Source organism: Chroicocephalus ridibundus, chromosome 3 (assembly GCF_963924245.1).
Source record: "Chroicocephalus ridibundus chromosome 3, bChrRid1.1, whole genome shotgun sequence".
Lineage (NCBI taxonomy): Eukaryota > Metazoa > Chordata > Aves > Charadriiformes > Laridae > Chroicocephalus > Chroicocephalus ridibundus.
Genome location: NC_086286.1, coordinates 23,872,691 through 23,899,899, shown reverse-complemented (window position 1 = coordinate 23,899,899; position 27,209 = coordinate 23,872,691). Strand labels below are relative to the sequence as shown.

Here is a 27,209-nt window from a genome sequence, read left to right as displayed (position 1 = left end):
ACTGCCAGGAGCACCAGAGTAGCTGTGCTCAGACGCGGATTAAGAACAGACAAGCTTTCAAATGTCTTTGACTTTCCCAGCCTTGGGCCTTGCAGGCCAGTCGATTCCTGAAGTGCCTGGCAGGAGCCTTGGGAGCCCCCCCGTCACCTGCCTCCCTCAGTTCCCCGACCAGTAGGGCCTTCGCTCCTGACAGTGAGCACCTGGCCAGGCCAAAGCCTCATTGCTTTTCCAAACGCATATTAGGACATGAGAGGGGCGACACCCGCCACTTCACCATTTGATCCCCCGTTCGATCACCATATGGGGCCTGTAGGGATGCAGCACTTTCTATACATAGATTTTTGGTAACGGCGCGGCCATTAAACGCGAGAACTTTTCGGGTTTGGGTCCAGGAGAGCTGCTGCTGGGCGCAAGGGCGCCCGAGGAAAGACGGAGGCGGGAGACAAGGCCCCGCGGCCGGCAAGCGCCGGAGGAGGCCCGACTCTCCTTCCCGGCCCGGAGCTGCCTCTGCGCCGGCGCAGTGGGCCGCGCTACAGGCCAGGCCAGGCCAGGCCGGAGCGGGAGGAGGAGAAAGAGAGTGAGAGTGCTGGGTATGGCGGCGCCCGCAGCTTTGCAAAGGAGCGTGGTGTTCCCCGCGGGCAGGCACACCGCCTCCCTCATCTTCCTGCACGGCTCAGGTGGCTGCTTCTCCCCCCTACACTCCCTTCTTTCCCCTGCTACCCTGCGGCGGGGCCGGGGCTTGGGGCTCGGGGTTCGGCGGGGCCGGGGGAGGCCGCCCTCTGACCGCGGGGCCGGGGTGGCTGCCGCCGCCTCCTCCTGCGCGGCGGGGCCCTGCCGGCAACCTGGCCTCTCGGTGGCGGCCCGGCGCTTTGTGAGGGGATCAGCGGGACACGGCCAGCGCGGCAGCCGGCAGGCTCGGCGCGGCTGGAAAGCGAGGAGGAGGCGAGTGAGGTGTCCCCGTCCCTGCGGCTCTGTCCTCCCCCGGGGACAGCGCGGCGACGGCCGGCCAGTAGGAGCCTCAGTGAGCAAAAAAAAAAAACGGTGTGCGAGGACTGGGTCCGGCGTTTGGGCCGCCCCGGGGCTGAGGTGGGTCGGCGGTGTGCGGCTTAGGGACGGTGCCGGTACGCACCGGCCCGGCCTTCTTTGCCATGAGAACTGCTTTTCCAGAAGATGTTCCCTTAATCCCTCCACTCTCAGGGTAGCCACGTGCGATTTACAGAATTAAAATGGCTCTTGGCCTTTTTAGGCTCAGGGTGAAAGTATTGTTGGCGCCTGTTAAAAGCCAGTGTTGATAGACTGACTTCTCTCCATCCAGAAGGATCCTGGCCACGTCCAAACTGGCTTCATGGCCACCATCTGCAGGAGGCAGCCACTTGTATCAGTGACCAGACCGAGGGCAGGAGGGGAGTGTGTGCTTTGTCAGGGTTTTTTCTTAAAGGTTATTTCTAAAATGCTAAATAACAACAACAAAGTCCACATGACTTTGAAAAAACCCCACACAACAAACAAACCCTGAAAAAAACCAGTCATCGTAGGTCTTTATTACATCAAGGCCCTGGGAATCAATTCTATTGAGCTGCCCCCGTGCATGTGGCAACATGCTCAACTCTTTCAGTGTCTTTCTCTTAGTTTTGCTTTTAGCTGATGCTTCTGTTTAACAGAGATGTACGTGCTTATTAAATTAGTTTCATTTTTATAATCTAGTTTAATTTTGCTTTTCTCAAGTTCTGTGAGTTAAAGAATGAAAGTTCACTAGATGTGTTCAGCCCTCTTGGTAATGCTAATGCTTTTAATGCTTGAGGAAATAATTTTCTGTCATGTTGGAGGAGTAAGGGAAGATTATGGTTAGAGGTTGATTCCACATGTGGTTAAAGTACTCTACAATTTTTCATGTTTGATATGATTTCATTCATAATGTTTGCAATGGGGAAGTACAAGACCGCTGTTACTTGGTTTTGTTTAGCAGTTCTGCAGAGTAGAATTTAAAACAGAAATAGCCGCAGTGCCGTTGCTGTGGCTGGCCTGTGAACCTGAATTGTAAACCTTCTGTACAGTGGTTGTGGTGGAAAGTGGCAGTCAAATGGCATGAATCCTTTTTGTTCATAATGGTTGCTCCAGATAAATTATAACAAGTGGAGAATGTTTTAGAAAGAAAATGTTTTAGAAAAATATTAGAGAATTCCTGTGCATCAAATTTAGGTAGAGGATCCATTTAGTAGGTCATGAGGTAAGGCAAATGGAAGTAACAAATGTATAATAATTGTTTAGACTTAGATTTACAACTTTGTATCTTGTAACATGCAAAGAATCATAGAATCCTTTAGGCTGGAAAAGGACCATAAAGATCATTGAGTCCAACCGTTGACCTAGCACTGCCAAATCTACCACTGAAATGTGTCCCTAAGCACCATATCTACATGTCTTTTAAATACCTCCAGGGATGGTGACTCAACCACTTCCCTGGGCAGCCTGTTTCAATGTTTGACAACCCTTTCGGTGAAGAATTTTTTCCTAATATCCAGTCTACATCTAACATGTTTTTAAGTTTAAACTTTGCACTGAAAAAAAAATTGGAAATTCAAGCTGTATTTGAAAGGAAAATAATTCGACTCAAAGCAGAATTTTCTGTGCACTCTTTTTAGTAGTGTTCAGAAGAGCATATAATGCTAAAATCTAAGAACAGCCTGAAAGACAAGCTTTTCAGAAGGTTGTTGAGTTTTGTTTGGTGTCACAGTCTCCCCTCTTTTCCCCTCCCCTTCAAATTCTATTCTTACCAAATCAAAATACAAATGCTCTACAGCAGTTGCAGAGCATTTGGACCATGGTGACTCTTGACACACAGAAGGTCGTAGTTAAATTTTCTCTTAATGAGTTTTCTATGAACTTTTCATAGACAAACTAGCTTCGTTAACTGTAAATGTTTCTGCTGATCTTGGCAAAGCTAAGAGTGAGACTTCTTAAGTAGTCTGTTTCTAAGAAGTTTTGAGTCTGTTTTCATTGAAAAGGGGATTGAGGTTATTCTAGAAAGTGATTTGAGGATTAACTTTGTGATTTAGAAATTAGGTCAATCTGGTTTAAATATGTTTTATATTGTATAGTTTCTTTTCTAAATGCACTGAATAATTCTTGTTGTACTCTTGTGTGATACAGGTGATACTGGCCAAGGAGCAAGAGCATGGATAAAACAAATTTTGAATCAAGACATGGCTTTTCAACATATAAAAGTAATTTACCCAACAGCTCCTACCAGGTATTGTTTTATATATGATAACTGTAGTATTAAGTTAGTCTATTCCAGTACTGTAAAATACATTTATGAATGTTGGTACGAACTGTCATAAGACTTCCTCCTTCTTTCTCATGTATATGTTTTTTGGCAAAACTGGAGTTCCATAGTGCATTGCTGCCCAAGGACTGTGATTTTTAAGTGTTTAAGACTCTAAAGGATTAAGACTTCATGGAAGTCACAGTCTCTAATTCAAATTCAGGTATTGTCCTCATAGTATCTTTCCATCTCCTTGATATGAAGAGAAGAAGATACTCCAGTGTGTGTTGTAATGGCATTATAGAGCCATGTTCTGGATCACAGTCTTACCTAATATTAATTCCCATAAATTAACCACTAAATTATTCTGTTGTATTTAGTGTCAGGTTTCAGTTCTGACGGTGGTCAGTGTTTTTGGCAAGTAGGACATGAAAGATCTTCAGCTGTTGGAGAAAGGACTGGGAATTTAGAATTACACATTTCCTCTACTTCGAATCCTGACCCAACTGTTTCAAAGATAATTGAGTTCAGCATTTGCTGTAGGCACAAATCTCATTATTAAATGACACCCTGTGTTCGGTGTTAGACCGGAAATACAGAAAAATATATTTACCCCTAGTGAAAGTTAATGAGGTCAAACCTAAAGGCTAAAAATTGGGCACCTACCTCCATATTTAGCTGTCTAAAGACATGATGTATATTTCAGAGATGTTTAATTTTTCATAATATAAATTCATTTTTAAGGTGTCTGTGACTAAGTCAGGAAAATGTTTCCTTGAAAGGCAATGGGGCTTAAGTTTCTGAGTTTGTGTGTAAGCATGGATGAATGCTGAAAAGAAAAGGAAACTGTGACATTCTACATGGACTGTCGAGGTACAGGTTTGAAAGTCAGAAAAAATTTTCTTGGAGGGTATAAACAAGTATAATAGCAGATTTTGTCTGGCATTCACTAATACATGAAAAAAAACTTTCCCATGTATTTTTTTATGATCTACTTAGGCAGGAAAAGCAATTGAGAGATTGCAGTGTGAATGTACTCACTGTGTAACAGAAAATCACGCCTGTGAGTGGAAGTCTTTGAAGCAGTGTGTTTTGGGTTAGCAGGTAGTGAATATGATTTTCTGTAAATAACATGCTCATTACTTCATTGATGACAGGCTAAAGTGATGGCTAGAGTTATCAGTGGCACATCACACGTACTGGCAGGCTCCATTTCTTCCCTATCAGCACAGCAGTTACTGGAGAAATGCAGGAGTTTTTGCTTCCCTATGAAATAGTCTTTCTTCGCATGTTATATGCAGCCAGAGCAGCTCAGGCCACATCTGTTATGCCAGTGCTTCATTTTTCTATCCTGCTGCACTTCTGGGGTCCATTTGTTTTCTCGTTTGTTTTGGTTTCTTTGTATAACTACAGATGTAAACTATGTATAAATGATTAACCAGCAAGATCTCCTGACTCAAATGAGTGGTGTTTGTGGGGAGTTTGTTGTTATCTTCAGACTTTGGATTTCAGTATTTTAGTAAACAGATGGGAAGACAGATAGTGTTGTAATTAAAAGATGTGAATAAACAGTTAATTCCACTTCTTTGCTTTTTTTTTTTTTTAAGTCAAGGTTACTCTTCTTTCCTAGAGCAGACAGAGGTCATGCATGAGTTGATTCAGAAGTGGTTTTTAACAAAACTGTGAAAAGTTGTATATTCAAAGAATAAAAAGTACCCACACTGTTTGTCTTTGACTGGCAATATGAAGTACGCTTGGGAATATTACTGTACAGCCCTCTGTTGCTGATAAGCACCATTAGCTGACATATTGAAATAAAGCAGATACCCTTAAGTACAATAATATTTGCCACTGTTTGCAGCAATGCTGAAGTGAAGTTTGTGAAGATATGCATTATTGGTTGAAACCAAAATAACAGGAGCCTTTACAGACCCATTTCATTCAAGTCCAAAACACAGTATGCTTTTTGAAGCATTTGTAATGGTTGCTCTCCTTTCTTCAATAGAAAGGAAAAACAAGGCCTAGAACATCCAACCTTGAATGGCAGACATTAAAATAATTATATGTGCATTAGGAACTTAAATATATGGTCTGTTTTTGTGTGCGTATGTATATATGTTTTGATAAGAATTCATAAATGCTTCTGGCACCAATGAGGGAATTCAGCATCCTTGATAATAAGACCTGTAGCTAGATGGTTACAGGTGTGTAGATATACTGAAGAAGGTTCTGATCCAGTCTTTTGGTCATGTAGAGACAGAGCGATATGGAGGGAGAAAGCTGCACTGGTGTGAGTGGGAGTTTCTGTGGGTGGCACAACCTGCCACTGCATTGTCCATTATAGGAGCAGAGTGCAAAGCTTTGCCAGCTGGTTTTTACACTGATGATGCAAAGAAAAGCTTGAAGTCAAGCAAGACCGTACTAGGATTGCTCGGCTAATACACTCTTCTGGCGAAATACTGTTAATGTGGATGTAGTTCATACTCTATAAACTCCTGTCTTTTCCAGCATAACTTACCACATACACATTGAATGCTCTCCATCAAAGCAGTTATGCCAGTAAAAGCAGGTTTGATGATATTACTGCAACATTAGAGGCTTTGGCAGAGTAAACTGCAGGTTGGGAGTATCTCTTCACGTTTTTGATGGATATAAATGATAGCTCTGACTATAGATCTATAGATTTGGCCTTATACATTCTTCATGTCTATTAAATAGAGTTCTGAAAAGCAATGGAATTCATGCTTTTCAACAAAACATTGAATTTTATTTTTTTTACTTTGTGGAGGGTGGATGGGGTTTTGTTTACGTTTTGTTTAAATTTTATCCCAGGCGCTGAAACATACATACTTTTCATTTACTAAAACATCAGAGGTTCAGACGTGTTTTGATTCAGGAGTCCGTATGTTTGAAAATTATTTTGGAAAACCAGCCTAGCATATAATCTAGGAGAATTCTAAAATATGTTCTCTGGCTTCATTAGCATTGATTTCGGCAAACACTAGAGAGGATACTTCCATTTTATGGGTAAAAGCAATAGAACATTATTGAACTACATTTTATAAAACTGTTTTTTTGTTTTGGTTTTTTTTTTACTCTTCTCTATAGGTCTATTAAAAAAGTTACACTTTTTAAAAAAGATTTACTTTTCTTTAATCATTTTTATAATGTGCAGGGTATGATCATTAGATGTCCCCTGGACAGGTAAAGTCTTTGCAGTGTTTTGTCACACTCATCCCCCATCACTTTGGAAAGTCCTGAGTCTCGTATTTGTTTGTTTCCTGAGCAAAAATAACAGAATGTAGACAGTGCAATTTATATCAAAAAAAGAAAAAGTTGCAAAATTTCTAAGTAAAAAGCTTGTGGTAAAAAGCATGCTTAAATAAAAAAGGGAAAAATATGTGGATTTGAAGTCTCAGTGTGATGTAGTAAGGGAAGTGGCACCTGAATTTGCAATATGTTTGGAAATTAAATACAGGTATCTAGTACATGCAAATTTTGCCTTACAAATGAAAATGTTTAGACATAGCTTAGAGAGGTTTTGTTTTTTCTCTGGTAACATAGGCAACTGAGATACTTGAATAGAGAACTTGTTTTAGTAGGTTGTTCTTTTAACTTTATCTAGCTTTCTTTCAACATCAGTGCATCCGTACATAGATTAAACTTGTTAAACACAACAGAATTCCATTTCTTCTCCCTCATAATGCTAATGTGTATCTTTCAATTAAAAATGAGAAGCTGAAATCATAGTCCCAGCAGCTGATGCAATCCCTAAAGCCACATCTACAGTAATAGTTTTAAAGGAAAGAGTTTCCTTTTTCCTTTTTTATTTGGGTCAGGACGTATACAGCTTTAAATACTGTTTCAGCTGCTACAACTGTGACTTAAACATTGGATGTCTATTGAGTTTCTAAATCAGAACTGAATACCACCCAATTTAACCTTCTTTTTTTTTTTTTTTTTTTTAAATAGAAAGCGATAGTTTAAATTGGCATTGCAGGAGCTAACGTGGTAAAGTTAAAACGATTTAGGCTCCACTTGTTTTAATAAGTATACCTTACCTTCTATAATTCCCTTAAAAAATCTAGGTCAAAGATTCTTTGCGTTGTCTAGCATTCCATTCTGACAGTCTTTCTCTTTTGCAAGTCAGAAAGTAAACTTCTGAAATTAATAGTTCTTCGGCTATTTTATGGATCTTTTTGACATTCACTCAATGTACCTTTCTGTGGCCAGTAAGTCTCTAAGCAGAATTCGTTGTCTGGTTTTTTTGTTTGTTTTTTTTTTTTTTCTCAATTTATTCTAATTTCCCTTGTCTCTAAGTACGTGGCTTGTAAGGACTGCTCAGCTTTATATGGCCTGGCACTCCAGCCTTTCCTTTAAGTTCACATCTTTGCTCAGCTCATGGGTGGAAATGAGTTTCAGCTCATCGTAGTCCCCATTTGGCTGTGTCACAAAACCACCAGACAGTTTGGCACCGCTCAGCTACATTGGCAGTCTGTACTTGCGAGAGGCCTAGGACTGGAAAAGCAGCAGGGGTACTGCAGGTCAGACTGGAGATGGATTGGCGGAGCTGTGTAGGGGAGCGTGCACCGTGCCTATCATACTGTTTTTGGCTCAAGCAAGTGTTATTAATCCTTCACTTTTGTAAGCCCTAACCTCATTCATAAATTTAACACAAAGTCTTTCTAGAGGTGGAAATTTGAGGGACAAATGGGAAGGGTTTTGGTTGATGTCATGGGGTGGTTCTTTCATCTCCCGTAAGTCGAAATTTAACATATTTTGCATAATGAAGATGGAAGCGTGCTTGGATAAACTTCTTATTTTCCTTTTATTTCTCCTCTTGCATTAAGTGAGGAAAACATATGAATATACATACATGTAATGCTTACGTCATGTACTAAATGCCATGTGGAATGCAATAAGTACTTGTCAGAGATACTTTAGTCACGCTTGGGGAAAACCAAGTAGAATATAATGGCAATAATCTTGGATTTCTAATCCCTTTAGCTACCTCATGCTCTTAGACATCCTTCCTCTTGTTTTTCTTCTCTCAACCATTTTCCAATACAGAAGAGCTGGAGACAGTGGTTTTTATATGGCCCCTCCAGCAAGCAGTTTTGGGTTCTAAGTTATGCGTTGTTCTGTGCTCTTGTTTTACAGCCTTTTCAGGGGTTTCTGTGCTTAGCTAGTGTCATTCATCCATACTCAGTGTTGTTTGCCACCAGCTTGTGAAAGATACCACTTTGAATCCCAGAGTGTCTTTTAAACCCCGTAATGGAGAACTGATGCAGATTGAACCCTGATTTGCCTCTTGTCACTTTCTTTCAGTGAATTTGTAAAGCAGCCACTGTTAGCTGGTTGCCGAAGAACTGGCAGTGTGTAGAAAAGGTCATTTATGGTCTTTTGTCAATCATAACGTTATTGACATTTCTCTGATTAGTACAAATCCACACAATTTATACCCCTACCCCCCAAAAAAACCCACAACCCAACAACCAAATAGAAACAAAGAAACAGGAACAAACTTGGAATTTGTCCTGCTGAGTTTTTTGTCAGCTTCTATTGCAGCTTCCTTTGTCTTGAATAAATAAGATACTGTCCCAAGTAACAAAAGCTGCCAACATTGTATTTCTTCAGGTGACCATTCTGTACTGGCTCAGGTAGCTCTCATTTCAGGCAATATATATCCAGAACAACTCTATCAAAAGCATTTGCATGTGTTTAAGTGAACAGGCACAGCCTTTTCTGAGGAGCAGGTGAAACTACTCCTCATGGAGATGACTTTTGCCTTCATTTTTAAAACTTTTTAAAGTATACTTCCAAGTTTAAGCAGTTTGAATTTCTGACACATCTTATGCTCTGTTACCATACTGCAAAGCTTCGTTATTAAGATATGTTGAACCTCAGTATAACATAAGATCTACCTTGGACTAGAGCGTTGAATTAACACTTCTGATTTGAATAGGTGGATTCTCTGCCTTCCCCCTCTTTTCTTTTAAAATTCACTTTCTGCTTCTAGCAGATAGTGGGAATTAAAAAGCAGAATTATGGACCAGATTTTCTACTGCGGTGTACTAGTATCAGCAGTGAGATTATGCTAGGAGAGAATTTGGGAGTGGGAAATAAATTTGCTTTCATTGGAAAAACCTGCTATCAGCTTTAGGAGAGTCAAGACTTGCTTATAGAATAGTTTGAGTTGGAAGGGATCTTTAAAGGTCATCTAATCCAACCCCCCTGCAATGAGCAGGGACATCTTGAACTAGATCAGGTTGCTCAGAGCCCCGTCCAACCTGACCTTGAATGTTTTCAGGGATGGGGCATCTACCACCTCGTCAGGCAACCTACTTCAGAGTTTCATAACCCTCCTGATAAAAAATTTCTTCCTTGTATCTAGTTGAAATCTACCCTCCTTTAGTTTAAAGCCATTACCCCTTGTCCTGTCATAGCAGGCCCTGCTAAAAAGTTTGTCCCCATCTTTCTTATAAGCCCCCTTTAAGTACTGAAAGGCCTCAATAAAGTCTCCCCGGAGCCTTCTCTTCTCCAGGCTGAACAACCCAACTCTCTCAGCCTGTCTTTGTAGGAGAGGTGCTCCAGCCCTCTGATCGTTTTTGTGGTCCTCCTCTGGACCTGCTTCCACAGGTCCATGTCTGAGGGCTCCAGAGCTGGACGCAGTACTCCAGGTGGGATCTCACCAGAGCAAAGTACAACTTAAGCAGTCTGGCAGTGTGCTCTGTAGATTTTCTTGAAGGGCTCCACAGTCTTCCAAAAGTCTTCTTACAGTGTCTCGTGCAACTCTGTGCCTCCTAACTGAGAGGAGATGGGTTTGAGCTGAAAGCAAAAGTAAGGATTTAAAAATTTTTGATCTTTTTCTTTCTTTCTTTGATTCTTGAAGCCTAACTTCACTATAAATTCCCAGTTCTGTCTGACATCTCAGGAAGTGCTGTCTGGAACTTCAAGAAAGCTGTAAGCCAGCACCAGTGGTCTGGGTTTTATGTGACTGCATTAGCAGGGTGATCATAGCACTGAGTGTGAAGGTAGCACTACAATTGTGCATCAGGAGAAAGAGTTGGGGGAAGAATATTTACTATTTATCAACATGCTGTCTGCTACTCTTATGTTTCTTATTTACAGCAGCTAGAAGTGCTTGCTTGTCTTTTAACTTAAAATGTTGGACAGGGACAGTGATTTATTGGATAAAGAACAAAAACAGCTGTAGTTTTATGTGAATTGCTATGCTATAATAGCATCATTTTGGAGATAGGATTTGACATGTTTTTAGAGCTGAATTTGAACCTTGTGTAGCATCATTCAGTTGTTCTCCACTTCTGTTAACTTAAGATAATTTCAAACTATTTAGCAGACTTCTAAATGTGATTAAGAAGGTCTTGAGTATATAATCTTCAGGAAGGCAGAAAAAGATGATGTTATTGCTTCCTGCTTTGATTATGTTTTCGTGGTTAGTATATAACTCACATTAGCAGAAGCTAACCTATTTTCAATTTTTGAAAACTTGAATGATCTGTATTACTTTGAAATTTTACAGTGAAATCAACAGTGAAAATTACTTCTATCTGAACACATGTTTAAAAGATTGAAAGGATGCTAAATACTTTCAGAGATATTACAGGATCTATTTTCCTCTTAAGACATTGAAATGTTAGGTATGTAGGATCTTCTTGAAACTGCAGTCTCATCCACACCCTTAAAAAATAAGACCTATAAAGTAAGCAGAAAGCATGGTCTAGAGTGATTAGAGGATGTTGGGAAGCATTTTAAAGATTCTTTTCCTCAGGGTGCCAGCAGTTTCTTAAATCCTGTTTAATATTATCCATGTCTCCTTTACGTCCTCTTTTCTCTTTTACTTTTAAGTGTTAAGAGTTAGTTCAATTCATAGGAAATTGTTTCAAATGTCTCTTAAATATGAGTACAAGTTTTGAAGTTGTATATCCCAGTAGAGAGGGTTCTTGATTCTTGTTTTGTTATACGGGTTTGAATCTTTTGTGTGCTTCAGAGCAAGCAAAACAAAAACACATACCCCTGTTAAAACTAAACAACAACAACAAAAAACACCCCCACAGAACTTGGGGGCTATATATTCATTCCGAGTTTCAACAGCACACATTTTAGAGACGTGGAGCTTTATTTTTAGTATCATTTTAAAAAGAGAATAATGGAAGTGAGGCACAGAGGAAAAAATCATTGGGACTAATGTTTCAAGTTTTGATTAAACTTAAGAAAACAAAAACCACACAGACTTAAAGGTCTGACACTGTCCTTAACAGACCATGCTGATGTTAGCGGATGGAGTTTTAACTCCACTCTGTATTTCTTTGCTTTTGTGTATTTTAGTTCAGCCTCTCGTGTCACTGTAACATAGGGATTCTTTTTATTTTTTCTTTTGTGGTTTAATTGTATGAAAAAATTTTGTGCTGTATTCTTGGAGCTGTACAGATGGTTCCATGCCAAACATATTTGTTTACCGTGGTAATGTCTGAGTTGTAGTGTGCCAGCTAATAAAGGGATTTATTTAAGGAACAAGGTGAATGACTTAAACAGATGTGCCAGTTGGGTGAACCATTAAAAGAATCTTACTTCTCGGCTTTATGTAAAGGTTATTTTTAATGCATTTTTGAGAAATCAAGAGTGGTTGCAAGGATGTTTTTGAGACAGCTGAAAGCATCTTGTCCAATTTCTTGGGGGTCTTTTCCTGTGGGGTTAAGAAACGTTAGTCTTTCATCTATCTCGCTGAAGAATTTGCAAAGACAGTGGGTAAAAGTCCTGACTTTCATTGCCTGATCAAGTATTATAATCTTATCATGGGTTTTGTCCTGTTTATAAATTGTATGATTCTGCCTTTCAGTTGTGGGGAAACACATTTTAATATTTCTGTAATGTAATACAAATATGTATCTTCCTTCCATGGAAATCCTGAGACAACCTGCTGTAATAATAAAACCTTACACATCTTTTCTCACACAAATATAAGGTACTCTGGGTTTACCAGAAAATGAAGCACTCTGACTGCTAAACATTTTAACCAGGATTGATGTAAAAATGTTTGAGAGAAACTAAAACCATGAATTAAATGCCGTTTGCCCAAGTGCTTAGTCTGTTGTACATCACATCATCCCAGTGACTTCCAGAAACTCTACTGATTCTGCTGTTGTTGATATTTTTGGCTGGAATGTCTCCTCTTAGAAATTGATTTTTGTTAACTAGAGACCTTTTTTCTTAGGTGTTGATCAATTAATTGTGAAGAATCCTGGAGAACAGTGGTAATGCTAAGGAGAAATTAAAAAAGGAAAAGAAAAGCACTTTTTAAACTTAGCTTTAACTTGTTGGGTATACAAAATATTTCCACTTTAATTTAGGAGTTACCTTTTTTTAATAAACAAGTAAGGCTTAACTTGAAAAAAAAATATTGTTAATTCTGGTGCTTAATTATATGGTTCGGTTTGAATTAAGCAAATGAGGGGCTACTTAAGGCACACACAGTACTAAACTTGACTACATAACTTGTGTGCCATTTTGAATAACATTTGATTTTAGGTACTCATTCTTGAAGCTGTGCTCAAAAAGATGAAACAGTGTAGTCTGTCTGTACCTATCGTTGCTGTTTATTGCCTCTTTCTTTCTATTTGGCTTACCAGCTTCTAAGTCATGGACTTTATTTCATGTTCATGGCACCGGGCAGAAGAAAATCTGTGTTCTCTCATTTTTGACTTGTGTGACTGAGTAATGCAAATAGTATACTGCCTCTTGTACACTCATACTAGTGGCAGTATTTCTGGTTAGAAATAGCCATTTACATATGTGAAGCCTCTCTGATATTAATAAAGGCAGAATTTGTTCCTTCATTAAGAATAATTGAAATAGTGGCTCTTTCATTTTAGCTTAGTTGTGTTTTTGTTTAATCCTAGTACTGAAAGAAACCACAGAGACAGCACAGAAGTCAATTGAGCGTTTTCAGTGGGTTCCCATTCAGACAAATTTATCAAAGGCCGTCTGTTTATCAGCAGTGATTGTAATCTGATCTGAGCTTAAGTAAAAATGAAAAATGTGCCCCCTGATTAAACATTGCAATTAAGGATTTTAGGGGGCTTGGGTTTGGGATGAAGCATTGATCTCAAAGTAGTGAGTTTGGTATTAAATTGTAGGGCCATTGCAAGGCAATTAGATCACCTTTCTTGGGATTTCAGGGCTCTATTCATCTTCTTTATTTAAAAACAAAGAAAAGGCTGCTTTGAATTGCAGTTTCCCTGATTATCTGAGGATTGATCAGCATGTTGAAGTACTTGAAATACTAATATGACAGCACAGTATTATGGGGGGTAAGTATCATTATGTCTCTGATTTGTGTCTGTGCACCAATCCAATAAGGAACATGGCATTTCTTTGAGTTATTTTTATGAGATACCTGCCCCATTAAGGTGAGGATGGCTGTATGTAAGGAAAAGAAAATAAGACAGAGAAGAAATTTTTGTAAATGGATATAGGTTTATGATACCCATCTTCAGTCAATTTCAACAAGAATAAGACAACTGAATGCCATAAAGTTAGTTCCTGCAAAGCTGTCTTGTTTAGCAGTTTCTTCAGTTTGTCCTTTTCCAAGGTGGGTCTCAACCTTAATTTTGTTTAGGTTTAAGAACTTCTTGACAGGGTTAGGATTTAATATGTTTAACTGACCTGATCAACCTTGACAAACAAACTTGTATTTTATACAGCTTCCAAATGTTGTCTTCATCCTTGAAGGACAGTGTTTTGAATGCAAGACAACGCAATGTGACTGGATGTGAATTGAGTTAGAGCCAAAAGAGGTTCCTTCTTCTTTGCTGGAGAGAAACTGAATTGTTTTTATTTATCGGGTATGCTGAAGGCTTTAGGTCTTATGCTTGGTTAATCATTTTTTTTCTTTCCTTCAACCACTCCAGGCCATATACACCTATGAAGGGAGCGTTATCCACTGTGTGGTTTGACAGGTATAAGATCTCTAATGACTGTCCAGAACACATCGAAAGTATTGATTCTATGTGCCGGCGACTTACGGACTTGATCAATGATGAGATTAAAAATGACATTGCAAAAAATAGGATACTAATAGGTAAGATAGACTTATTTTTAATGTGTTTGTTTTAATTTTTTTTAATCCTTAAGAGATCCTCTACTTTGAATTTAGTCCATCCTGAGAGCTCACGAGCGTGCCTTGCAACTGCTGAACAACGCCTTCAGCAGCCAGTCCTCAAGAATATTGAATCACTGTTTAAACCTGTATCAGGTGGGAAATGTGGCTAACTGGCAGCAGTGTCCTCAAAAATGTATCTTAAAACTGTGTTTATTGTAAATAGTCATTTGTAATAATTATTTAAAATACAGAGTGGGCAATTATTTATTTTAAAAAGGACATAATTTCATGTTTTCCTTTTAGCTCCTTTTCAGGATGGAAAAGCATACTCTCCCAAAATGACTTGTAGCACATAAATGTGTAGCATATAAAATGACATGTGGCATATAAATAATCATGAGGTTTTCCTTACTGCTCTAATCATTTAGGGTTAAGTTAATTCATGGGGAAAAATTCATGTTACACATCATGAAGGCTCAACACTTGATAACAAATGAAGTATTAGCTGTCATAATTCTTACGTGTCTGTCTTCCTGTCCCTCTTAATTTCCACAAATTTCCAGTGACTTTCACAGTACTTCTGTGAAACAGTGGGATTTTGATGCAGAGGAGTTGAGGGGATGGAGTAGCTTGTGTCAGAGGAGGAATAAGAATTCGCAAGTCTTTGGCTCCCTGTCCCATCCCTAGACCACAGACTATTTCAGGTTGGGGAGAAAAAAACTCTTAATGTGGGAACTTACAAATTTATGGCCAGCTGAGTCAAGCCAACAAAATCCTGCGTGGTGGAGCCACTACCATGCAGCCTACACGTTTTCTTGGTCCAGCCCATGTTGCTCTTTGAAGACCTCTGCTTACTTTCCCTTTCTGGCTTATTGCCCTGGCTGCAGAATGCATTGTTTTGGATGGCTGTCAGCGCAGTCTCTTTGGTCTGTCTTTCCTGTATTATACCTGCTGGCTTGGAAACAACTGAAGAAGCGCAGGTGCTTTTCTGTAGGCTGTGCTGGGAGGTGTGCTATGTACAGATCCAGCTTGCTACTAGGCTTTTCTCCTTTTTCGGTAGCCTTCAAAATTAGATCTACTGAGACTGCAGTTGATCTGCAGTTGATGAAAGTTGTTTTACAAATCATAAGCAGAGTAAGGAAGTTGGTATGCACCAATTGTTTCAGCCCGTAGATTCTTTGGAAGTCCCCTTCTCTGTGTATTTGCATTCCTTATCTGTAAATCAGAAATAATTATGCTTATTTTCTCACTCTTGAAAGCTTTGATTTCAGGCTTCTATAGTAAGGCACTGTTTCCTTGCCTCTGTGACAGAGACTATGTGCATACATGCTCACAGTTGAGTCTAAGATTCGTGCAACAAGCAAAATAAGGCAGCCTTGAATTAGCTCCAGCCAAAGTGCAAAAGGGGAACCATGTGGATGCATAAGAAATTCACTAGTGGAAAATTAATTGTGTCACTTGTGGCTGCACAAGATTAAGTGTTCTTCCATGAGAACTTTGTGCCTTCTCTGCACTGGTTTTGATGATTAACCAGTGTGTGATGCAGTGGAGAATGAAGGTTAGAAGTCCTGTAAGGTTTTTGTGCGTAAGGGTTGGGTTTAGTATTTATCTGAGTCAGCATAATGTGACATTCTTAATTGTTCTAGATGTGACTTCATGCAAATAATTGCCCATCTTCTGACATTGTTTCTTACAGGAAATCAGGAATTTTGTAAAGGTACCTGGCAGCTTTATAACATTTTGATCGAAAGACAATATGAAGCCAAGGTTTGGTTATGAAGATGTAGTCAGTATGTCTGCACCAAACTGTAATGTCCACTGGAAAGGGAGAAGTGTGTGGCCTGAAATTTTTCAGAGTTTGAGAAAGATTGGTGTGCAGAAGATGATGGAAGATATGGTCACTTGCTTAGAATGTCTTAAGAACTAACTCCTGTGAGATGTTTTTAGGTTTCTCCTTGAAAAAGTCAAGAATATTCATCTGGTACGAGAAGAGAAAGCTTGAGGTAATGGGTAGGGAGGAGACATCAGATTTGTGAGTGCTAGTGTGATAGAGTTGGAGGAGGCAGCCTTCTTGAGGTGAAGGGAAAAATAAGACTATTATAGCAGAGGAAACCACGGTGAAATGTTGCTATGAATATTTCCCCAGTGCATTCAGCGATGTTGAGTTGTGTTGAAGATGCATAATGGGAATACTGGTATTTATCTTATTATGGAAAAGAGACAAAATAGTTGACAGAAGAGACTGGAGGACTTGGGAGTCTGTAAAGGGCAGTGGGGACCTTTTCAGGTAGGTCACAGAAGCCAAGAGAGCAGAGCAGTTGCATGAAGAGCGAGTTACAGGGAATGAGACGGTAAAGGGTTAAGGAGAACTGGGTTGTGGGACTGTCTATTTTGTCATGAGTGGGAGTTTTAATGAGTGGAAAGAAAATGAGGAGGGTAACAAGATTGAAGGTTATGGTTTTATATGGAATAGCGGACTAGAAATTACAGGCTGAGGATGAGTGTCAGATATTGTTAGATGAGGGTGAGAGAGGTGTTAGGCAAGCAGTAAGGTGGGTAGCTGCTGACAGCTCAGAGGTGTGGGATAAGAAGGCAAGATCTGAGGGAGCACTGTGCAAAGGAGAGCAAGTGGGAAGACGGGAAGCAGGAGCAGGCTCTCAAACAGTGGAAAATGAGAAGCCCAACACCTGGTGTTCTCGGGGGTGATTCTCCTTCTGGAGCCATTCAAACTTTCCACAAGGCTCAATATTGTGGACACAGTAAGATCGTTTGTTCTGAAAGACATTATAGCCTGCACTGTTTGTTTCGGTAGCACAGTTAAGCTCTGAAATCTGCAAGTGGCTGTTTGTAGGGCAGAACTCTAAAGCTGAGGATGGAGTCCAGGTTGTGCAATTCCACTCCTCTTTTTCTATATCAAGAAAAATATTGGTGCAGCCTTGTTTCTAACAGCTGCTCTATGAATCTACTTCTGAAGAATTAAATTACTTAATTTACTGGACCTAAATAAAGTCTTATCATTAAAACCTTGATATCAATTTAGTGTAACAACCAGCACACAGCACACCAGCACACATGGCTTATCTACCCATTCCTATTTCCTGACAGTTTCTGAGTTGCTTTCCTAATAATACAGAAGTCTTTTGAAGGAAGTGGACTTCTGGTTTATTAAGGCTTAGTTCCCCTGACCTTGGAAAAGGAAGGAAAGGAGACTGACTGATAATTATATCATCCCCAGAATTTGATAATGGAAGTCACTTTTTAGTTAAACATTCTTGTTGAGTTACTTTTACTGGTCTTCCTGGCTAAAGCACTTCTTGCAAGTAATCCTGTAAGTAGGTTTATATTGACTTTGGAGATAAAAGAGGATGATAAAATCAGTCAAATTCTGACACTTGGAGCTTTGATAGTGTCCCTTCCTAAAAACTGGATGTATCCCTTCTGTATAAATGCCTGAATTCATTGCTAAATTAGCTAAACAAGCAAATAACCACAGTTTGAAATGTGTGATGGTCATTTCCTTTTCTGTTTAAAGGTGAGTTGGTTTTTCAGGTGGTGGTGGTTTTGCTTTGTTTTGTTTTCTTGTATTTGGTTTTGTCGGTGTTTTTGCACTGCTTCCATAGTGATAGCGCACTACAAAATAACTCCACTTAGGTGGAAATTGTCAAAGATTTCAACAATCTTATTCAAGAATATGTTAGAAACTCTTGAAAGAAATGGCCACTTCACATTTGGAGCCTTCCGATAGTGCTCAGTTCAGTCAACTACACTTCAGTGAAAGGCAGTCCTTTTGTTCTATTTTCTTTGTTCTTAATTTAGTGCTAGTTTCGTACTTTTACAGGTCACTTTTTGTATAGCACAGAAATGCTGATCCAAGCGTGTTGGTCTCTGCCACCTGTAGTCACTTGTGTAAGCAGCCAGTGAAAATAAACTTTCCATAACAGTCCTGTAGATTTGACTGTATGCCAAGAAACACATACATGATTCCTGACCCCTTGTATTGTAACAATAACACAAGACAAACAACCACTTTTTGTTTATTGCTACAATTTTTACATAGCTACTGAACCATGGTGGAAGTAACATGAAAGCTCTGTGCTTCTTGTAAATATTAGCATTGCCATCTCTCTCAGTGTGTGTGAGAATGGGATGAGGAGGAAATATCTTGGTTTTGACATCTCAGAGAAAGACGATGATTTAAGTATGGGAAGATAAAAAAAATCACAAATAAATAGTTAAAATGTTAGGCAAACTAATTCACCTATAATCTTGGTATTTTATGTCTTTGGCTTCTAAGTCTTTTGCTGTCACTCATACAATCTTATATCTCCTGTCTTTATTAGGAAATAATTGTCTGTCATTTAAAGGCGCTTACTACCTTGCTGTCACAGAGTAAATTAATGGGTTTATATTGCCATTTGTCACTGCAATTCAAATGAGATTTCTCTTCCTGTAGCACCCATTACATGGCTTTGGGGTTTATCTGAATTATGCCTGAGATGCTGGTCTCAAAACAATGGTGTTGGTTCATCTCCTCATAATACCAACAAACATTTTCTTCATTTTCTTTATGTCAGTGTAAATTTGCATTGCATTTGTACTTTGGGGAAAATGTTTGCTCCTCTTGTTTGTTTGCACACGAACTGGCCATTTATTTTTCTTTTGGATCTCTACTACTCTTTTTACTTCCTGATGCGCAAGCAAGAGACGTTAACAAATGAGTTTCTGTTACCTTCATAAATCATTCAGTAGGAGGTTCAAATGTTAATAATTTTAACCAGAGAGTAGGATCCACCACTTGTCACTTTGTTTCCTGGATCTTGACGATGTCCACACTAATGTATCTAGAAACAAGGGTTTTTGAAAGGTGGCACATTCTCAGTTTCGATCTGCATGGTGAATGACAAGTTTAGCAAACGATAGTGAAGATTAGGAGTAAATAAGGCTCACAGCAATAAAATCAAAAATAATTTAATCATGATATTGTCATCATATATTATCATCAGATAATGGCTTTGGGAAGAAAAGAATTATGAAGTGAATCAAATTCTCATCTTTTCAGCTTAGTAGAAACTCTGTTGAAAACATATGCTTACTCATCTTTAATATATGCCTGAATTCTGTGCAAAATTAAACAGGTGGATGGGCTGTTAGAATGCTTGAGAGTCATGCGTAGACATGCCACAGGGCGCACATTAACCTGTACTTTCTTCACAGTCGTGCCTATAAGATCATAGAAGAGTGAGGCTTAACAGCATTCGCTAATCCATCTTCATGTGTTGGTGCAGGTTCAGCTCTATTTAGGCAAATCCTTACCATTGCTTTTCTGACTTGTTCTAAAATATCTACATTAATGGAAGGTTCACAGCTTTCCAAGGCAACCTGTTCCTGTGATTTACTATTCTTTGCTTTAAAGAGCCTTTTTTCTAGTTTCTTTTCTGTGATTCAGTTTAAAATCATTAGTACTGTGAGCATAAAAAATAGGCTATTCCTTCCTTTTTCCATGTTGTGCAGTTATGCTGACTGTGAAAATGAGAGGTAAGTGTTGCAGCAGCTGTGCTGTCATCCTCAGAGACAACCAAGAAAGCGCACTAGGTAAATAAAGCGAGCTCTAGATTTGATAGAGTAACATCTTGATTTGAGAATTTTCATGGATTTTATTTTCCTTCTGGTACTAAAAATTCCTTGGGTACACATGTTGGGTTCTGCTCTACTACCCATATCAGTTGAAAATAAAACCATAACTCGGTCTGGTTTTTACAGTGAGTTGATACATTAGAAACTATTGTATACTTGCTTTTACAAGAAAGTGGTAAAACTTGTACCACTTAAATACGCATTTCAAAATGTGTTTTGGCTGGTGAGAAAGTTGGATGGCAAATTGGCTCATGTTCCTAACAAGAGGAAGTGGCTGAGCGAGTCCAGGGAAGTTGCCTTTGTTCTTGTAAAGACTCAGTTACTGAGTAACAAACAGAATAAAAAGGCTATCAAAGGTGGAAACCATTCATTGCAGTTTTGCTAGTGTGTAAGGTTGGTGCTTAGTGAAGTTTCATGAATAGATTAAAAGGAGAAAATCACTGCCGTGAGGAAATTTACTTGAGATAAAGTGCATGTTTGAGCGCTTACACAGGAGCAGTGTTCAGGGAGTTCTGTGGAGAAGGGAATTTGCAATTCCACTGGCATTTGTGCTCTTCACTGATCTTGATATATGAACACTGTTAAATGTATATAATACTTACATTCATGGTTGAAAAGGGAAGGTCAAAGCAGAAAGTCAGCTTCTTCGCAGATGATGCGTAGAACAAGGTTTTGCTGTTACCATTAATGGAAGGTAAATCCCAGAAAGTCCCTGGGGAGACCAGAACGTAAACTGAAACGTAGATTTAGGTAAAAATTCCTGATAACAAGCTGATTAAAGTATACTCTAAGTTGAAATACGTAAAGAAAGGAGAAATTGAGAATGAAAAGTGCTGGGAGAATGCAAAGAAAATGAGGCAAGAATATGTAATGTATTGTGATGATAACAGAATGGGCAGACAATTTCTGTGTTAGTGGAGCCTTATACAATAGGAGAGTATTTGTCTCTCCTTGCAGTGTTCTGGCACAGGCACTGTACACTGTAGCATTTATCTCTTGCCACTCTGTTACAAAAGCTGTACTGACGTATTTGAAGAAATACAGGGAAGATGAAGAACAACTAGTAGGGAGAAACTAGTAAAGAAATGGTGCTCAAAATAAACACCCCAAAACTCACCCCTAAACCCAAGTCCCAGTCCTTATCACATCAAAGTCGGGATCTTAGCTTCTTCTCTTTCTCTTTTGGTTCTGTGCTGTAATGAAGCAGTTTCTACCTCTGCCACTCAAATTCATGCAAGAACAGCTCAAGGTCTGTCTCTGCAAGGAGCAGAAGATCTGTACTCCATGCAGATCCCAGAATTCATGCACTAAATGTGATTAAAAACTAAAATTTGTTTCCTACGTCTGATTTCTAGTGTGGAAAACAGCTTTGATCATGTATTAAAATTATACTGGAAAGACCAAAAAAGTGATCTAGTTTGTTGCTTCCTAAGTCCATAATTGGTATCTATAACAAATTGACTAAGGCATTTTGCAGTCAGATCTATATATATAAGGAAGCAATTGGCAATGTCAGACCTATGTTTGTTGGAGAGGTGTTTTTTCTGTAAAGAAAAATGAAAACCTAAAGAGCTTTCTGAACTTAGGAATAGGTCATTGTAGGCACTAAAGTGGAGCATGGGGGAGAAGGCAGCGTTTTTAGCATGCTCTCATGTATACGGGACACGAGAGAGACTAAATAAAGAAACCTTTGTGGTAGATAATAAAGCTAGTCATTTTCTGAGATACAAACTCAAACATTGTTAGACCAAGTACAAAGAAATGAATAAAGCTGAAGTTTGACAGTAGGTAAATATTTGGTTTCCTGAACTGATATAATGTTGAAGTGTCATCGTGGACCAGATTATCATTTCAGACAGATACAAAGGAGGGGCAAATTAATATAAATCAAGATCTTTACCAGAAGTGAGCTCAAGGTTTTATACAAACACTATGATGTTTAAAAGTCTCCTAAAGCCATTTACAAGCTCTGTAAAGAAAGTTTTGTCACTGAAAAATGGCATCTGTGATGAGGGTTTCTATTTTATTCAAGCAGAATTAAATTACATATGAGAACTTCAGTCTCTCTTCACTCTGTGTTACATCATCGTATGGCTGGGATTACCTTAACATAGTTACAGATGATATTCCAGCAAAGAATGTTTTGGTTTTAGTAAGTATTACATGGGAGTTTTCTTCCGAGTCAAATTCTTTAATTTGGAAGTGTGACGATCCTGTGATTTCAGCCAGTCTTTCTCAACTAGCAAAGCAAGTTACAAGCAGCTTTCTTCTCACTGCAACAGGGCTATTGCCTAGAAACTAGCACACAGAAGCAGATTTGAGGTCATAAATATGTACTTGAGTGAAGTTTCTTTGCAACTGAAAGAGTGCTTTACGTAATTGAGTCTGATTTGTATGTGCTTACCTTTTAGACTGTGTGTAAACCACCTTTGTAAGGCAGGAGAGTTAATGCGAATAGTTAGATGCTTTCCTGAACTGGTATCCTGAGTATTGTAGCACCAACACTCATAACTGTTTAGAAGCATTATTCATAGATCTCTTTAAAAATAGAGATAAAGTCAAAAACGGAAAATGAACGTAGCTTTTATGTGAAACCTTTTGGAAAATTCTGAACTTCTATGCACACGTTTTGCCTGTTGGAAGTAGATTGGTCTCAAGCAAAGGGTTTGCTATATTCAGCCCATGTAAGGTTGAAATGTTGCCGTGTCATTTTTGATCTTGATTAACACTCCTGACACAATCTTCTTAGCAATGATCTGAGATTTACGTATTCTTTATGCTGAGAACGTTTGTGTACGTAAGCATACTTGCACTTTTCTTTTGTGTTTTGCTTACGTTCTGGCTGTCATTTCGTGCTTTTGTTTTGTGTAATATCTGTGCCTGACTCTTATTTTTCCTTAATCTAAAATTTGAATTCTTATACAAGTCCTTGACTGAGTATGCTTTTTATGTGTTATGTCAAATTTACACTTATACCGAAATATTTCTTGTAATTGAAAAAGTTTGTCTCCAACTACAAATGCTTATTCCAACTGTTGTTTCTGAAGGATCTACTCTATGGCGCTTACTTAGAGGTTGTTGCGGTATCAAGTGATAAACTTCAGGCTTTCCCCAGAAAACCAAATTCAAAGAACTAGTCCTTTGTATTACATTTTCTCATAGTGGTATGAGCCACATAAAAGAACCATTACCTAATATTCTTCTAAACAGAAGGTGACTGCATTGTCAAAGACTGCTGGTGAGTAATTGCAGATAGTGTTGCCAGATTGTGACTAACTGGGTACAAAATTTTAGATTAAATCATTTACAAACTAGTAATGAGTTTTCAATGCAGCTTTTTTCCTGTACTCTAAAATACTTGAAATGAACTTCATTTTATATCTGGACAAAGTATATCTGTATGTCTTTGTAAACAAATGCAAAATGGTCTCTTAAAGTATAAGTGCTACTTTTTGGGTTTGGGGATGACAGCATCATTCAGAATGATCAAAATGAAATGAGGAAGTAAATGATCGGATCCCACAGAAGAGAATAAAGGAAACATTAGCACAAGATGTTGTTGTTTACATAGTAACTTTGTGTAATGTTTGTGTTTTATATACTTTCTCAGAATGCTGTATCTTTCCCTCTCTCTCTCTGAATGTGGGGTCAATGATGCTGAATTTTTGTGATTACTATGACACTTGTGCAATATATTTACTTTTTTTTTATTGTAGAATTCTTGTACATGTGACAGAAGAACATGTCTGGTAGGAAATAGTGATGCAGATGAAAAGTTTGCATTAGAATTTTCATTGTTTTTATTTTTGTGAAAACAAGTTTATTCAAAATTTCATGGGATGTGCGCTGTGTGAGTTTAAGGTGTGCTGTGAACCTGTTTACCCACATTCCCACTTTTTCTCGACTACCTTTATTTCTGAACAGCCACTGGGCACTTAGACATACTACATCTTACTTTGAACTGGTTAAAGATTGATTCGTAGTGTAAATAGCAGGCCCTGGTTTTATTTACCAAAGATAAATATCAGGGTATTATCAGCCTCCTGGCTGCATAGCTAGGGAATCCCAGTTATATCTCCTAGTTTGAGGACACAACTCTCCTTATTCTGTTAAGCACTGTGTTTGAAATAGGAAAGCAAGACTCCAGTCTTCCACGTTGTGTGGTCTTGTTCTTTTTCCCTGAGATCCAAGTTCTGTAAGTCAGGAACCTGCAGTTACAGCTTTTGGCCATAATCATCTCTTAAGACTGCAAGGTGAAAGTAAGTAGAAAGAAGAATCAGAAATTCAGTAGAAGTTCTGATCAGAAATTCATCAGAAATCAAAAAATAATGTTGTATGGGAGAAAGTAAGAAAACACTTCGTGTCTGTGTTAGTCTAGTGTTTTCAGGAAAATTTCCTACACAGATCCAGCCAAGTCTTCCAGTCATGACGTGGGATGGAGTGTGAGCTAGAAGGGCCTCGGACCTGCTGGGACTTGCAGATAAACATGCTGGAAGAGGATTCCCCATTAGGAATGGTTTCACCGTGACCCGGCTAATATTTATGAAGTGTATTGTTTTCTGCTTCTGAGCTTGTGTGCGCCAGAGATTTCCTCTATGGTGCCAGGATACAGTGAAGTACCAAAGTTGCAGTGTGTCGTTGGGCTCAGTTTCAGTGGTGCAGGGGCACTGCGTCCTGGTTGGGTTTTGTTTAGCACCCATGTCAAACTTCTGCGCAGCATAGAAATCAGCCCCAGAGGGCTTACATAGTAGCCCTTGAAAAAGAGCTGTTCCCACTCTGGAGTCTCATTTTAATCACTTAAAAAAGATAGGAAGCTGAAGTGTTTTGGTATTTTGTCTACTACTTTTGCATTTCTTCTTCAATCCCTTATTTCATGTCTCTTGCGTGAAAAGGTCTGGGCTCAGAACTTTGCAACTAATTAACACCAGTTAATTACCTGGTACAAATGACTTGTATCACCAGTATAATGCTGCTTGAAGTAGAGCTGCAGTCATAACCTTTTTGCTGATTACCGTCTCTGTGCTAGAAGAGATTTCAGCAGCCAGTCATTCTTCACCCTGGTCATTATCTGGATACAGTCAGTATGTACTGTGTTCTTGTGAAGTAATGTGGTAGTCTGGATTTCTTTCCTAATGAATAAGCGTTTGTCATGTAAAAATCATCCCTGAAGAATTACCTCGTGTAAGGAATTAGTGCAGCTGAAGAGACATCCAGAACACAGAATGCCATTAATTCAGAGATCCTTTTAGAGCGCAGGTGGGGTACATTGCAATTTTTCCCTATTTATTACATATCCTAAGGTGTAACAACAAAACAGAACCTCTGTGTACTAGTCTGAAGTGGTGAGTGTTCACTGATTATGTACAGTAGTGCTACAGATCTTTCACATGTGAATGCTACTAGCCTAGGAGAAAAATAAATTGAATAAAAAAGCAGTGAGAATTACCTGTTCATAGAGTTTTGCTTACTTGAATCATGCTTTGATTTAAGATTATTGTTACCTTTATATTCCTCAAGATGTTTTTTGATTGCATTGTGTATAAAAAGAGAAGTCTGAAGATAAAAATAAATTGGACGCTGGGTTACAAAGACACATAGCAAAATCCAATCTTTGTTTCTTTTGTTGCATCCTAGGAGGCTTTTCGATGGGAGGTGGAATGGCAATGCATTTAGCATATAGGTTTCATCAAGATCTGGCAGGAGTCTTTGCTTTGTCTAGTTTTCTCAATAAAGACTCTGCGGTTTACCAGGTGAGTGTGTGGTAGAGTTTACTGAAGAACTGTGTAGCTAAAAGAAAAATGTGATAATTTAAATCAAGTATAGAATGTTTATTCCTCTGAAGCAGTTGATTAATATTCTAAACTTGTGACATTTCCTAGAAATAAACAGAGTATTAGGGAAGTGAGACTTTAAAGCTGTCCTTACATGATGTTTCGTTGCTTTTTTGCACAGAGAGTACAATTATTTTATTCAAAGTAAGTCAGCGTAGAAGGCAGATTAACAAATGAAAGGCTTTGCAAGTTTGTCCTTAGTTGTTAGAGAGTCCACATAAGTGTAACTATTCTTTGAAAGTTTGTGATGAATTACAATACTCATGGGCTCCATCTACTGTCATGAATTTTTTCTATTTCTCTTATTTGGAGAGGGATATAGATCTTAAAGTAAACCCTATCATTTGTCAGGAGTTTGCACATTTGAATTAGAAGTGCAGGGTTTTTTCCAGTATTTTTTTGTTTGGTTTTGTAAAGATAGTAGAATATGACCACTAAAACACAGGTTAATAAACGAAATTCTATGTAAAATGTCACCATGTAATTGTAACTATTGTTTAAAAATTTTTAGTGGTGTGTCTGACAGTGTTTCTTCTTCATTTAGGCTTTGAAAAAAAATGAAAGTGTTCTTCCAGAATTATTTCAGTGTCATGGAACAGCTGATGAACTAGTTCTCTACTCATGGGGTGAAGAGACCAACAAGATGTTAAAGTCACTGGGAGTACCAACATCACTTCATACTTTTCCAAACCTTAATCATGAGTTGAGCAGAACTGAAATAGAAAAGCTAAAAACCTGGATTGTAAAGAAATTACCTGTTGAAGCAACAAACGAATAAAAGAAGATGCAGTTTTCATATACTTTCTGATTTTTGTGGCTTTAAGATCATGCATGGCATGTATATGGGTGTCCCATATACATTATATAAGCACAGCTTCAGGTAGACACTGTTGTATTCCATAAAGTTCATTTAAGTGGTGTCATGATGGTGCTGACGATTAACACTCATTTTATCATGTAGGTTTCTTTTTCTGTTTTCTCATCCAGTTTTTAAATAAACATCCACATCAGCCTGTGGAAATTAATGACTGATAAGTATGAAAACCATTCCTAAGTAATCACAACAGTATGCAGGAAGCATTATTTTGTGTGTGTGTGTGTGTTACAAGATGGAAAAATATACAGTGGTGCGGTTGTCTTTCTAATGGCATTACAGCAGAAGGCAGCCAGTCATTAAAACAATGGACTTTTACTTGTAGGAACACATGCATCTATTCAAGTTAGTTCACAGAGAGGAACAGCATTGGCTTCAATTGGATTCTCAGCATGCGGGAATGAACCTGCATCAAAGCAGAGTTTTATGTCACCTCAAAATTAGCTGAGGTTTGACCTGTATTTTTAAAAGTCATAAGTAGCT

The 27,209-nt window shown here is 38.6% G+C and overlaps 1 protein-coding gene across 3 annotated transcripts; it reads left to right on the top strand.

Moving 5' to 3' along the window:
* The first annotated feature begins 498 nt into the window (after positions 1-498).
* Positions 499-26,881, top strand: LYPLAL1 (lysophospholipase like 1). Of its 3 annotated transcripts, none has more exons than XM_063328426.1 (5): positions 499-677; positions 3,151-3,250; positions 14,197-14,366; positions 25,656-25,771; positions 26,397-26,881. In XM_063328426.1, exons 1-5 carry the CDS (start codon positions 593-595, stop codon positions 26,628-26,630), a joined length of 705 nt encoding a protein of 234 aa, XP_063184496.1. In that variant the 5' UTR covers positions 499-592; the 3' UTR covers positions 26,631-26,881. The 3 variants fall into 3 exon arrangements, with proteins under 3 accessions (XP_063184496.1, XP_063184495.1, XP_063184494.1); XM_063328425.1 differs by lacking the exon at positions 499-677 and adding an exon at positions 958-1,086; XM_063328424.1 differs by lacking the exon at positions 499-677 and adding an exon at positions 3,016-3,063.
* Positions 26,882-27,209: the final 328 nt, after the last annotated feature.